The following is a 15150-nucleotide window of genomic DNA, read 5'->3' as shown; positions in this document are numbered from 1 at the left end:
TATAAATCAAATTTTAGATTTTCAGGACTAAATGCTTATGTTGGCCCAGTTTCCATAAAAAAAAATTATAATTATTTCTTAGTTACATTTTTTAAACAATGAGCCAAACAAGCAACCCCTAGTTGTACACATACACACATCTTTCGTAATTTTTTTGAAAAGCATTAAAAACTGTATTAAATGAAATGTACTGTATGCACAACAGTCTGTCTAGGTTACTGTCCTCACCAGGGCTTGACGTTAACTTTTTTGATCACCAGCCTCAGTGGCAAGTAGTTTTCCAACGTTACTAGCCACTCTGCATTTTCACTAGCCACAATTTTGTTGTTGGAAAAATGTTTTTTATATGCATAAATATTACTTTAACATGCTAAAATTACTTGATTTTGTTCAAAATTACTTGAAAATTATTTAGATTTTGTGTTTAGTCCACATGCCTCATTCATTTCACGTTTTGTGAAATATTTTAAACGTGTCAAAACAAGCTAAATATAGCTGTAAACTAAACCTTTTATTTAACAAAACATGTCTTAAAAAAAAAAGAAAAACAATTGTCATGTATCAAAAATATGCACAGTAATCTGTCCTCGCTAAAGGTTTCTCAGATCACCAGTTAACTACACATAAACGAAGAGTTAATCTCATATTAAAGCAATTTTGTTGTAAAAAAATAATAATTAAACCATATAAACAAAATAACCATAAGCAAAAGAAAGCTTAGTCCCTGTATTAATTAGAGTCCCTGTATTAATTCGAGGTCGCCACAGCGGAATGAACCTCCAACTTATCCAGCAAGTTTGTACGCAGCGGATGCCCTTCCATCCACAACCAATCTCAGGGAAACATCCACACACACTCATTCACTCTCATACACTACGGACAATTTAGCCTACCCAATTCACCTGTACCGCATGTCTTTGGACTGTGGGGGGAAACCGGAGCCCCCAGAGGAAACCCACCCGAATGCATGGAGAACATACAAACTCCACACAAACGCCAACTGACCCAGCCGAGGCTCGAACCAGCGACCTTCTTGCTGTAAGTTGACAGCACTACCTACTGCGCCACTGCGTCGCCCAGAAAATAATATAATAATAATAATATAAGTTAACTAATCTAGTGCACTTAAAATGAAGTACAGTCTGCCAGATGGTTTAAAGCAGAAATGGTGGTTTAAAGCACTTATATTCTTAGTAACAGATGTTTCAATGTAAAGCAAGTAATTCTTTTCAAGCAAGCATTGCACTAAACTGCAGGAATTATTCAGTAAAATATTCAGTATTTGAGCCCCTAAGTTTTCTATATTGTCTATTTTAAAGTGAGACTTGAAGTTAAACTTTTTGAAAACAAATGATACCTGGTTTTGTGGACTGCAGTTTAAGTGGAAACTATTTTATATTGTCTGTGATAATCAACATTATCTAGAAATTTCTATTAAAACCAGAACATTTCATTAATTCAGTCACCATGAGTTTTAAATAGTTGCGAGGGAGAAAGAAATAATTCTCAGTGGGCGTCATTGTGGGTGGTGTAATTTCCAAGCACTAAGATGTAATTTCTTTGTTTTTAGTTTTTTAAAAGTCAAGATGATCGCAGTCTGTTTTGTGGATTTAAAATAAGATAAATGCAACTCAATTAAATATTTTGTTCATGTACTGTTCAAACTTTTTATTTTTAGTGTGGGAGAAATGTTAAATATCCCACTGAGGGTCTTTTAGTGTTGTGTAGAATCTCACATCAATCCACGTTTGCATTTAATTTACAAATCCTGTGTGAGCCATAATCCATGAATGAGATAACAGATGCCATCTGAACCACTCAAGCAGGAATTCTGTCATCTTTATATTTTTTAAACCATAAATTTATCAGCATAGTTTTGTGCAAATCAGTTTGGGTAATTTGTAAATACAAACATTTTGTATTTTGTGTTTATAGAGATGAACTATGAAAAAAAGCCAAATGTAAGCTGTTGAGGTTAAAACCTACATTTAGTTTGGTAAAAATAGGCGTAATATGAATGAAATTCACTCATGTTTTCATTATCACCAGTTCACGACAACTCTTAAAGAAATATTCACCCCAAAATAAAACATTTACTTACTATTTACTCTCCCTTAGTTTGTTGCAAACTTTAATGAGATTCCTTTCAGCTTAGTCCCTTTCTTCACCAGGGGTCGCCAAAGCGGAGTAAACCGCCAACTTATCCAGCATATCTTTTACACAGTGGATGCCCTTCCAGCTGCAACCCAGTACTGGGAAACATCCATACACAATCATTCACACACATACACTACGGACAATTTAGTTTATCCAATTCAACTATACAGCATGTCTTTGGATTGTGGAGGAAACCGGAGCACCGTGTCACCCAGTTTCCTTTTTCTGTTGAACACAAAGTTATTCTGAAAAATGAAGAACAGTCACTGGTTAGGCTACAGGTTTTCATCATTTTTTAAAATGATTTATTTTGTGTTTAATTAAAAGGAAAGGAAAAGTAAGTCAAACCGGTTTTTGACAAGAGGCAGTACATAACAATTTTCATTTTGGGGTGAGCTATCCCTTTAAAATCATCCACAGTGGCCTCAAAACATCGAAAAGAGTCAACTTCTAGGCTGCTATAGGGAAGCATAGCTATTTTATAGAATGCAGCGATTTAGCTATTCAGGAAAATAAGATTTCCGAGTTTTATCCTGTGAATGTGAAAAAAATATTGCAAGACAAACTGAACTGCAAGAAATAAATTCCAAACACTACACGGGGAAAACTATAACTCCGAGTATACGAACTGTAACACTACATGAAGTCGATAGCTTGGCCATTTATTTAGAAATCCAGTCAAAGATCATCCACGTGATCTGAAATTTCGCGCCAAGGCAACAACTTGCTTTTAAGATGATTTGTGTTTGACGCACGCTTTCGCAAAGTTTACCAACAAAAACATACTTATTTCCATATGGATGCGTCATAACCAGGAGTATTTAAAAAATACGTTTTAGTATTAATGTTTTCTACAATATATGAAATAGAATGATTTAAGTGGATTTCACCAACGTGATATCGGCGGGTTGGACCAGCATGAATCAGCTGGGTTGAAAACGACACGAGCTTCTTTACCGCTACTATCCGGGAGGTTTCGTTATTGAAGTAAGTTGTTTTTACTTTTAGCATTATTATGTGTGGTTTCTAATAAGTGAAATGCAAATGAGTGGTTTGCCCAGCCTAGTTTACTGAAACCTATGATATTCTAGTCAGTAAATAGGCTACATCTGTGAAAACCAATCAGAAAAAACGTACAAACAAAATTTTACCCAGAAAATGAGTCTAATGAGCTAAATTAATTAAACAAAAAAATGTTTAAAATAAAGGGAAAAAGTTAAGCCAACATTATACCAACAAAGTGACTACAATCTACATTTTAAATTGTTTTGTACTCTAAATGGGTATTACTGTATATGTATGATGGTGGCATTTAACTGAATGTTTTGGGGGTTCTTAAAGAGATATGCATGCATTGAAGAATTGCAGATTTTCCATTAACATTTAGTTGTTAAAGGGATGGTTCACGAAAAAATGAAAATTCTGTGATGATTTACACATCTTTAACTTGATTTAAACCGGTGTTTTGTATTTTAAACACAATATACTAAAGAGTGTTGCCTAGAATCAGAATGTCCTCAAGTTAAGTATCCATAGTATATTCTGTCAACAGCTGCTTTTCCCAAGCATTCTTTAAAATATCTGTGTGTTCAACGAAAAATAAATCACAAAACTGGGTTGAGTGTGAGTAAATTGTTGGGTAATTTTCTATTTTTTGAATGAACTATCTCTACAAACTTGCACGTAAGCTGACACTGACTACGTTTACATGGACGTTCGCAATCAAATTATTTGCCTTAATCTGAATAAGACAATAATATGATTTAGGTGTTTACATGTGTTGCTTTTTAAATGTTTCTTTCATGATCCCCTTTTACATGTTATAGCACATAGATCGATTAATGTCATTGCGCCACCAGGCTATCCACATTTCCTCTGGAGGTTCATGTAATTTTGGATGTTTCACTTTAAATTTTTTGTCTTTAACTGCAGTTTCACTATCATTCAGGAACATTTCATTTATACCCAGTAACAAAGGTTTTGCATGCGAGGACGAATGACTAGTTGAAGAGTGTTTTTTAATGGAAATTGATACCTCATGCCCAATGGGAAAAAAAAATCTGCATTTGGCAATGCGTGTGTCTGTGGTCCTTTACTAACACGACAGGTGCAGAAAATAGTATCAAACAGCTGTGCCTGTGTGTATATAAAATATCCTGTCGCAAAACGCGGCGAAAAGTCCTACATGACAATTGTAGTTTGATTGCGGTGTTTACATGTCTGTACTGCACTTCTATAATGCAAGTAAAACCAGCATACGCCACGTCTTAATCTGATTTCTGTTTCTTTCAAAATGCTGTTTACATGGTAGACACTTATTAACAGTGTTGTCACAATCGTATTAAAACTCGGATTATTAGTGTCCATGTAAACGTATTCACTGTTTCTTTACAACCAAGAGCAAGACATGTGCAGTGTATTTTTCATCAAAAATTGTACTTGTGTCTTATGTTATTTATTTATTAAACGGTGTTATTTTGGATGCTGTATTAAAAAAGAAGTATAGTAAAATCCCATAATAACATTATCTTTGCATATCGTATAGCTTCACATTGTAAGACATCAGTGTATCATCAAGAGCCATTAGTTTTGTTTTGGCTTGATGTACTTGTTGATGTACTTGTTGACTCTGGGTGCCAATAGCTCTTTTGATAAATGACCAAGGACCACTTTTTAAGCTAAAAATCTTCTGTTAAATTCTCCTGAAGAGACCTACATATTGAATAGCCCGAGGATGAGCAAATTAACAACTTTTCTTTTACTATTTGTCTCATGTTGCATGGGTATATGTTTTGGCAATAATTAAATATACATTGTGTGGGTCAAAATTATAGATTTTTACTGAGTAGTAAGTAAAGATCAGGTTCCATTAAAACATTTAGTAAATTTCCAACTATATTCCGTCACAATTTCTCATTAGTAATTTGCATTGGTGGACAACTTTAAAGGCAGTTTTCTCAATATTTAGATTTATTTGAAGCCTCAGATTCCAGTTATTTAAATAGACATATCTTGGCCAAATCCTAACAAAATAAACATCAACAGAAAGACGGGTTATGCAGCTTTAAGATATAAAAGTCTCAATTTCCAAAAATGGAAATTGCTGTTTTTCTAGTCCAGGCTTACATTTGGTGAACTATACCTTTAAGTACAATCCTAAAGGCAAAAGGCTGATGCAAACTCACGTCAGTTAATAACTTATGGATTTAGTGTCTAATTTGTATTAATCTGTACAATCTCATTCATACATCCTAGTAAGATTTGATCATCACCTAATGAGGGATATGGTTAAGTTGCGGTCACACCTGTTAAATTCTGTCGTTTGGCAATGTGAAAAATGACGGGATAAAACAAGATGTCTAGACATTGATAAAGCAAGTGATTGTGCCATATTTAACATTTCTGTGCAGAGACGTCAAGTTTTGATCTTCTATTGGTCGCATCATCGCATGCAATCACGTGATGTCAACTAACTTGAACTTTGCAATGCAGCGACATGCGAAATTTAAGCTTGTGTTTCCAGTCTGCCATATTCACATGTGTATGGAAGTCTATGTGATGAAAAAAGTGCATTGTGACAATGGCTTGGTTTGGGGGCACAATTCCTCTTTAAAAAATTCAGGTTTTCATTAAAATAAAATCACATGAATTTGTACTAATTAGCCACTTTCTGACAATAAGTAAAATAATTACGTTCTCTTATGAAAACACACTTTTCAAGACACAACTCAACTTAACTTTTTGATTTTGTGGCTAATTCCTATCCATTTGGATGATCTCTTTGATGATCTCTATGAGCCGCAGCTCATTTTCATTTAAAGCCACAGGCTACAAAAATAGCTACAATGTATTGTGTCAACGAAATAGGCAGACTTTAGAGACTATAACAAATTATCTAAGTATTTTGAGCTGAAATTTTACAGACACATTCTGGAGACACCAAAGGCTTATTTTACATCTTGTAAAAGGTGCCATTTAAGCTTCTTTTAAAAAATCATCATCAGTTTGTACTAATTAGCCACGTTTCGAAATAGGTGCCATTTAAGCTCATTTTAAGAAATCAATTTTAAAAATGTTTCTGACAATATGCAAAATATTTTCCGTATGAGATCAGGCTGGAAAACACACTACTACACAAGAAGCAACACAATTTGAGGTAAACGCACAAAGATTTAATACTTAGGGCTTTGTTCAAACCTCAATCTGAAGTTTGAGCTGTAGAAATAGTTATGCTTGACCCCACTGAAATAGGACACAACGTTCGTTTCCACCAGGGGGCGCTGTGGACTTGACCGACATTCTGTATTTGCCAAATCCTCTAGCAAATGTCCTCTATATAAGACACCTTAATCTATCTGAACACACCAGCTAATATATTCTGCTCACGAACCGTGTGATCTAAGCTGCTGGATATCTCACCATCCCATTAAAACTGGGTGAAGGTGGAAAATTAAGTGTCACGTACAATGGAGAAGGTACATAATTGAACTGAAAGGTCGTTTTCATTAAATACTTACCGCAGTTACAGTTTATGTACGTCATACAAAGTCTTGATGCGAAAAACAAAAGTCAGTTTATACGTTTCTAAAAATCAATCTTCCGTGTTAATGAAAAGAGATGCCATTGAATGTTCTGGACATTATGAACACATTGAATTCAAACTTTTTTAATGTCTCCACGGCAAGTGTCAAAGCGGTCGAACTTGAATTACGTTGATGTCTGGTTCATCGTTGCATTTGGAGGTGATGTCCAGAGGATGAGTGTCATGGCTGGCAATGATGAAGACGATGGAGGAAGAGCTGAAGGTTACTCTCTTTTTGGGCCGGTCGGTGCGACTCTGGGACATCACAATGGGTCGTATGGGATGCTCGATGCGGGACAGGGGTCGGTCTTTAATGGTGTGCTGCAGACTGGTCAGACGAGAACACAGCATCTGTAACATGCATCTGCGAAACTGACCAATCAGAAAGAGAAAATGTATTAGTCAAAATGGACCAGTGTTTTAAGTAATGCACATGTTTATATTAATACTGCCACAGCCATATCACCCTGCAGTCCAAGACCGGTTATTCACTAAAGCTAAGCAGGGCTGAGCCTGGTCAGTGCCTGGATGGGAGACCACATGGGAAAGCTAGGTTGCAGTTGGAAGTGGTGTTAGTGAGGCCAGCAGGGGGCGCTCAAACTGTGGTCTGTATGAGACTTGATGCCCAAGTAAAGTGAAAGGGGACACCATACTGTCAGTGAGCACTGTGTTTTGGATGAGACATTAAACCAAGGTCCTGACTCTCTGTGGTTTGCCTATGGCAGAGTCGGGATGTAACCCTGGTGTCCTGGCCAAATTCCCTTTATCAGCCCTTACCTATCATGGCCTTCTAATCATTCCCATCCACTCTATCACTGTCTCTCCACTCCATTAAAGAGCTGTTATGTGGTGAGCGCACTGGCGCCATTGTCCTGTGGCTGCCGTCGCATCATTCAAGTGGATGCTGCGGTGGTGGTGGTTGAGATGCGCACATTGGGAAATTGATGCTGAAACAATATATTATACAGCCCTAGTGGCTGTCATAGCTTGTTTTCAGTACTGATTTATTCACACATCAGTCAATTAATAATTGAGACACACTAGCAAGTTCAATTAAAAAAGCACTCATCTAATGAAGATTTTTATGAAAGGTGAAATACGGCACAAAGATGCTAAATTGGGACTATAAAAATAGCTGAAATATATGATTGTCCTAAAATCTGAATGTCATCAACCCTTCTGTCATATATTCATGCTGACCTTTCTGCTCATGAAGGCGTAGATGACGGGGTTGTAGGCTGTGCTGGATTTGGCGAATAGAGATGGAATAATGGCGACGGTAGGGGAAACCACACTCTTCTTCCCAAAGGCCTCCAGCATGGAGACCACAGCATAGGGTGTCCAGCACACAAGAAAACAGGAAATCATCATCAGGAACATCACCGCCACTTTCTTCTCATACCGCAGGATCTTAATGGTCTGAACCGTCTGCAGATCCTGGATAGAGCGCAGCTAAAAGTAGAGAAAAGAGGAGGTTTTATCATTCAGCTGTTTGCTTCTCTTAAATAATAGTAATTCTGTCATTATTTACACTAACTTCTCTTGTTCCAAACATGTTAGAGTTTCTTTTTTTCTGTTGAAGGTACAGTATGTAAGTTTGACACCCAGTGGTGGAACTTGGTATTGCACACTTGGTTTAAAACACACGCTAGTGCAGGTTGCCAGATTGACAAGACCAACAGAAGTGTGCCTGATCATCGAGCCTTAAAGCTGATTTAAGGACTGATTTAAGTCGTGATCTGAATAAAAGCAACAGCATCTGATAAAAGGAACATTTTCCACATTAAAGGGAGTTTTTGTCCTAACCAACTCCAGAAATCTCGATATTAGAAGCGGCTTCTATTTCTTACAGGTGATCAACACAAACTATGACAATGTTTACCTCAGGTACACCTCACGTGCTTTATTCAGTGTTAAATGCTAATAATGCGAGTTTGAATGCCATTTTACATGACATTTATTACCATACTACTGAAAGCAGCAGCAGATAGTTCACCTCAAAATTGTAACATGGGGTCTGAGGCTGTGTTAGATTCCATGTGCAGAAATTTATTAAAGGGATTAGGCAGAAACTTCAACGAATAAACAGGCAGAGAGTCGGCAACATGTAAGCAGTCCAATCCAATAACAAACACAGGGGCAAATCCAGACGACGGAGTGAGAGTGCAGGCAGAGATTCAGTATAACTACAATCAGTCCAAAACAGATTAACAAACACAGGGGCAAAGACAGATAATGTACTTGATCAAGGCATGCGGGGTCATACACAGGCAGGCAGTCATAAAAGGCTCTTGGAACAATGCTTGGTAATGCGGGTGAACTGGCAATACTTTGCAAGGAAGCATGGCCTGTGCTCTTGCTGAAATACAGCACAAACAGGAAGTGACTGCAGAGGGAGCGGAGCTGAGTCAGTAGTTGGGCAAGGGCTCTCTCTGCTGGCGTGGTGTTACAGAAATGGAACTTTAGAACTATGAGCCAGATCATGCCAACACCTATCATCTATTCAGCAAGCACATTTAATAATGTTAAAGAGGTTTAATATGTATTAATTAGATTATAAACCCTACCATTTTATGAGTGGGTGCATATTCTGTGCTTCTAAATGGTTGAATTAAAATTTCTGTGGTGTTTCGTCTGGTGCAAACAGCCAAATTGCTTATCACTACAAATCTCATCACGAAGAGTGTTGTTAGGATATGGACAATGTAACCTGCTCGCCTAATATTTATATTCGTAATGTTTATATTATTTGCTAATTAATAACTTCATGTGGAACTCTAAATCTGCATCTCATCTTGAAGGCTGCTACTGTCCACCGGAGGTTGCATTTCGCTTGCGGACGCATGCTTTAAGAGCCCTCATGACTTGGCATGGGCCTAAGTCATGTCGCCACCGTGTCGCCTCTATTTTGACCTATTTAGACTTATTACTATTCAATGTAAAAGGTTTTATAGGGTTGAGAGAGCAGTAAAATAAGATTTATTTTAATTTAAGAAGATATATGGGTCACACCTTACAATAAGGTTCATTAGTTAATGCTAATTAATGCCTTTACTAACATGAACAAACAATAAACAATACATCTACTACTGTATTTGTTCATGTTAGTTAACGTTAGTTAATGAAAATATAGTAGTTCATTGTTAGTTCATGTTAACTCATGGTGCATGAACTAATGTTAACAAGTATGGACTTGGATGTTAATAATGCATTAGTAAATGTTCAATTATGATTAATAAATGCTGTACATGTGTTGTTCGTGATTAGTTCATGTTAGTAAATGCATTAACTAATGAACCTTATTGTAAAGTGTTACCCATAAATGTTAACTCTGTTTATATTACTGTACAACAAAATAAACAAATAGACAATTTTTAAATGTGCACATCTGCAATAGTCACATCACAAGATCTTCAATGTCAAGTATGTGTTGTTGTCCAGGAGCTTGTAGATTAATGGCAAACTTCAACAATTGTGCATTTAAGGTTTATAATTCGCATTTGTTTTTGTTTTTTTCTGTTACACATTTATTAAGTTTAAAGCCTACAGGCTCAAGAAACAATAGCACTTGTAGCTTTAAAATTAATATAACACGATTTTCATAGTGCCAAGTGTAATTTTACATTAGACTTTTTAAAATATTTGTCTTCAACTGCTACTAACACTTAAAAGACAAATTTAAAGCTCTTTTTTCTCTCATCCACCCCTCCCCCCCATTTAAATTTTTTTTTTAAGTAGTTTATAGTAATTTATGCAGATGCTCTCCCCTATGAAATTACCTAAATCATTATGAATTCTTTACAAATAGTAATTCAATCCTTATCAATCCATATCACAATACTCTATTCATTTTTCCTTCGGCTTAGTCCCTTTATTCATCAGAGGTCACCACAGCGGAATAAACCGGCAACTAGGGTTGGGCCGATAGACGATGCCATAGCAATAGACAACACGATGCTGAGCCGGCATCGCCGATCCTCCGCCCCGCCCCCGTCGCAAACCCGCTTGTGAAAAATACACACTTTAGCCCCGTTTACACTAATACATCTTAGTGTTAAAATGGCATTTTAGAACGAACATGATCCACATCCACACTGTGTTTTACCTAGCATTTCTGAATAGCCCTCCGTCCGCTGCATGAAAAAGCATATCACGTGACCACACACACACACACACACACACAGCCACACACAGTCACACACACACTGTCATGCGCTCGTCTGAGCTCCAGAGAGCAGTGCACTTCAGACAGTTTATCAAGGATGTACCGCTGGATCGCGTCTCACTATAGTTATTAAACGTGATATTCAGACATCGTAAGTCTCCCAGAAGCTCCGTGAGTCTCCCGCAAATGCATAGACTTCCGGAAGCCCGCAAACGAGTGATAATCTCCCGTAAATCTTGCGTCTCCCTCCCGGTCCTCAAATAAGGTGCACACTTCTCACCCCTCACCACCGGATCCCTCCTCGCTCTTCAGACACGTCGCGGGCACTCTGTCAAACACCGCCTTGAGTGTATATAAATACAAAATATTGCAATGCCTTTTTTTTTCAATATCGTGCAGCCCTAGAGCAAATTAGTTTGTATATTCATTTCTACAGTTATTAATTCATTTGCGTGATTATGAATGAACTGATTTAGTTATGTTATATTGATTTTCAGCTATATGCATTTATTCAGGCAGTTGCTGCACAGTTAACCATGTTTATTAATCACTGAATAACCCAGATAAAAGACAACACATAGGCAGCATGCTGTACACAAGTCAAGCACACTAGGCGTTTGGATGAAAAAACAACCTCAGAGCTCCTTATAAATCCTCCTTTTGCCAACAGAAAAGAGGAGATATGAGTGAAAAGCAGTCTGGGTGTTTATGAAAGCCCCTGCTGTGCGTTTTGGGGTTGATTTCAGAGCGAGAATACAAACTCTGTGTGTATGTACTGTTAAGAAAATGTGGGTTTAGTCTGGTGTTGTGCCTTGAGGGTTTAACTCTTAGTAGTATTGACATGTTATACTGCAGACTGTAAATAGTGCACCCTATGAAGCTTACAAACCATGCTGAAACACTGAATTATTGAAGGAGTTTGTGTTGGGTTTTCTTTTCATTGGTCTTGAACTTTTATATTGAGAATATTCACGTGGATGCATTTTGTTTGCTTATCAGCTGATGCAATTGCACAAAACTGTTTGTTCATGAGTCATTTTGTTACTTACTTTTTCTCAATAAGGTTAAAACCAAACTATTTTCTGTGTGTGCTGGTGAGTTTTCTGCTGCTCTTTTAGAGTTGATGATGAAGTTCATAAGCTGATGATTGTTGTGCTGTTTTTATCAATACTTCAATTTTAAACTTTATGGTGGATTGGAGGATTGAACATTCACTATGGATTATTCTGTTGACTGTTTAGTCGAAGTCAAAATAATTAGCCCACCTGTGAAATTTGTAGTCTTTTTCAAATATTTCCTAAGTGATGTTTAACAGAGCATGAAAATGAATACAGCATTTATGGTGTCAAAAATCTAATTCTTTTAGATTGACCGCAAAAAAAAAGCTGTTTACATAGTCTTTAAAGGAATTTTTAAGGTCAATATTTGCCCCCATATAATTTTAAAATTAAATTTAAGTGCTATCATTTAAAATTCTGTAAAAAAAATCTGATTGGCTAATAGGGGTGTCAATTTATGCTCAACTTCTATTATCGAATCAAAAAATAGAATCGTCGATGCTGCCACGCCCCCATGTCACGTCAGCTTGGCTTGCCAAGCGGGAAAAAACATGCTTGTTGAAGTGCTTGTGTTTGACAACGTTCGTGTTGTCGACAAAAAAACATAGTTTGCAAGCTCTGCTATGTACGTATTACGGTTGGAATGATAGACGATAGGCGCATCGCGATCCTCCGCCCCGCACCCGTTACAAATCCGCTCGCGAAAAATACACACTCAGGCCCTGTTTACACTAATATGTCTTTGTTTCTAAATGGCATTTTAGAACGACAACGATCCACATCCGCACTGGTGTGTAGCATTTCTGAGCAGCCCTTCTTCCCCACTACCGCTGAAAACACACATCACGTGACCACACACACTCATTCACACACAGATACAGACGTACACACATTGTCATGCGTTTGAGACAGCGGGTCAAGGCAGTTAGCGAGTCAGTAGACTGCTTCCATCTTTTACTTTCACACACTTACTTAGTCATTTTAGCGAACACCTCAGATACTGTTGGCTGGTTTCTGTTGGTTGTGCGTCTTTTTTACCGACGCCATTATAATGACACAGATCACTGCCTATTCATGAGTCCTGCAGAAAAAAGTGATTGACAGGTTGTAATTATGTGTGTAACTTCCCTTTATTCATTTACTGTATGATTTGTTTATGGGTAAAACGAAGACCATGCAAGTCAGGTAGTTTAAACGGTAGGCTACAAATAATTAATTAGTTATTAATTAATTAATTAATTAATTATTCATAATCAAAAATCGAATCGAATCGTGACTTTAGAATCGAAAATGTAATCGAATCGAGGATTTGGAGGATCGTGACACCCTTATTGGCTAATAGTACAAACTACTGTTGTTTAATAACTTGCCTAATGATGCACCTAACTGCATAGTTAATATGAATAACCTAGTTAAGCCTTTAAGTTACACTTTAAGCTGAGTACTAGTATCTGGCAAAATAACTAGAAAAATAGTACTGTCATCAAGGCAAAGACAATATAAATGAGTAATTATAAATTAGACATAAACAAAATTAGACATAAACAATATTGTTTAAAAATATGTTTAAGATCTCTCTATTAAACTGCACTTTGGAAAAACAAGTTCATAGAAGAGATTTTGAGAAATACTAATACTAATAATACTGTTCAAAGGTTTGTGGTTGGTAAATCTTTTTATCTCATGAACAGAAAAAACATTGCAGTGTATTTTAAAATGCTATTTATTTCTGGGACATCAACTTAATTTTAAGCAGCCACCAGTTTACAGTGTCTACCAGATCTTTCAGAAATCACTGTAATATGTTGAATTGGTCCTCTTTCTAATCGACGTCCAACAGTTGTGCTGTTGTTTTATCTACTGCATTGCTGAATACTATGGATTATTCTAGAATGTTGACTTGGATTGTAATTATCCAAGTCTTGTAATTATCCAAGTTTTCTGGAATAAGTGCACTTTCAAGAGTTCAGACTTAGCTGATTATTGATTATAAAGCTAGTTTGGCATGCTGTCCTGCGAGAGAGCCCTGAGTTCATGATCCTCAAAACCGGGGCTCCCTCTTGTTGCAAGTTGAGAGGGGAGTTTGAGCTCAGGTAGATCTAGAGAACTCCCCTGTCTGAAGAGCAGATTGTAATTGCTCTTTTAAAGAGATTAGTACTTGGTAGGAGCATGTCTATGGTGTTGATTTAGATTAGTCTATATAAACTTAAGTTGCATGTTTTTGGACAGTGGGAGGAAAACCCTTGTGAGCATGGGGAGAACGTGTAAACTGCATAGAAATGTCGGCTGGCTTGGTAAAGACTAGAACCAGTGACGTTCTTGCTGTGAGGCAACAGTGCTAAGCACTGGGCCAACGTGCCACCCATCTAGGAAGGAGGAGGAGTAGGGGTGGAAGGGGGGGATTCTTCAAAACAAAGATAGCTGTGATATGTAACCTAGGGTATTTATAGTGGATTAGGGATTGTCTTATTGGTGCATTGAAAATTGAATAATGCGGGTCTGGCTGCAAGAAATCATAAGCACTCGATCCTCTCGAAATTAGCTTATGAATAAACTTCACTTATTAAAGGGACTGTTCACCCAAAAATGAAAATAAGTAATAGAGGGGAAAATAAGTATTGAAATTAATAATATAATATTAATAATACAATATTATTTCTAAAGGAGCTGTTGAGCTGGAATTGAACCAGATTTTGGTAAAAACCCAAATAATACAAACATAAAACTAAAAAAAAAAAAAAAAAAAAACAATTCTGAAATATGAGTTATGTGGAAGGACAAAAGGAAAAAGTGCTGAACTACTGAAATGTATTTAATAATTTATATAAAAAGCTATTTTGGTGCTGGCAGCTTAAAGACGCCTCTCAGATAGAGAATGAAGTCTCATGAATTGCTCAGGTGTGAGTTTTTCACAGACTTCAACAGAGTGTAAAAATCTTGATGGTTCTGTGAGTCTCGTCTATCAAATCTATTGGATTCAAGTCAGGTCAGCTTGAATTTCTTTCTCTTAAAGCATTTGAGTGTTTCCTTCGCTGTGTTTTGGATCATTGTCTACCTGAAATGTCCAACCTGGTTTTATCTTCATCATCCTGCTAATGTAGATGTTAGATTGAAGCAACTGATATTAATTTACACTAACAAAGGGCAGAGGGTTGCTGAAGGACTACTGAGAGATTTCAGCTGCTCTC

At 36.9% G+C, this 15150-nt stretch overlaps 2 protein-coding genes and 2 long non-coding RNA genes across 8 annotated transcripts in view; 3 read left to right on the top strand and 1 right to left on the bottom strand.

Moving 5' to 3' along the window:
- The window catches only part of kmo (kynurenine 3-monooxygenase), a 177739-nt gene extending 176084 nt beyond the window's left edge, over window positions 1–1655 (top strand). For 2 of the 3 annotated variants that reach the window (XM_087277643.1, XM_087277642.1), the window contains one exon: window positions 1–1655. This exon is cut by the window's left edge and continues 461 nt beyond it. The gene's annotated coding sequence lies outside the window, so the exon portion shown is untranslated. 3 annotated transcript variants of the gene reach the window in all.
- A 1192-nt stretch (window positions 1656–2847) lies between these two features.
- The window catches only part of LOC147834284 (uncharacterized), a 20199-nt gene continuing 7896 nt past the window's right edge, over window positions 2848–15150 (top strand). Inside the window, exon 1 of one of the 2 annotated variants that reach the window (XR_015506347.1) lies at window positions 2848–3144. This is a non-coding gene — a long non-coding RNA (uncharacterized LOC147834284). The remainder of the gene's footprint in view (window positions 3145–15150) is intronic. The other variant, XR_015506348.1, reaches the window with a different exon arrangement.
- The window catches only part of opn3 (opsin 3), a 26496-nt gene continuing 16320 nt past the window's right edge, over window positions 4975–15150 (bottom strand). Inside the window, exons 3-5 of one of the 2 annotated variants that reach the window (XR_015505221.1) lie at window positions 7940–8191; window positions 6232–7111; window positions 4975–6179 (exon numbers count right to left, since the gene is read on the bottom strand). Coding sequence is in view for 1 of the 2 variants with exons in the window: in NM_001111164.1 (NP_001104634.1) it covers window positions 6845–7111; window positions 7940–8191 (519 nt within the window). In the remaining variant the exon portion in view is untranslated. 2 annotated transcript variants of the gene reach the window in all.
- Window positions 11291–14712, top strand: LOC147834285 (uncharacterized). The gene is made up of 2 exons (XR_015506361.2): window positions 11291–12409; window positions 13305–14712. It is a non-coding gene; the product is annotated as an uncharacterized LOC147834285 (long non-coding RNA).

The sequence above is a fragment of the Danio rerio genome, chromosome 13 (assembly GCF_052040795.2).
Source record: "Danio rerio strain M-AB ecotype USA chromosome 13, GRCz13ab, whole genome shotgun sequence".
In the NCBI taxonomy this organism is placed as follows: Eukaryota; Metazoa; Chordata; class Actinopteri; order Cypriniformes; family Danionidae; genus Danio; species Danio rerio.
The sequence above is the reverse complement of the archived record's forward strand: the minus strand, read 5'-3'. Positions and strand labels throughout refer to the sequence as shown.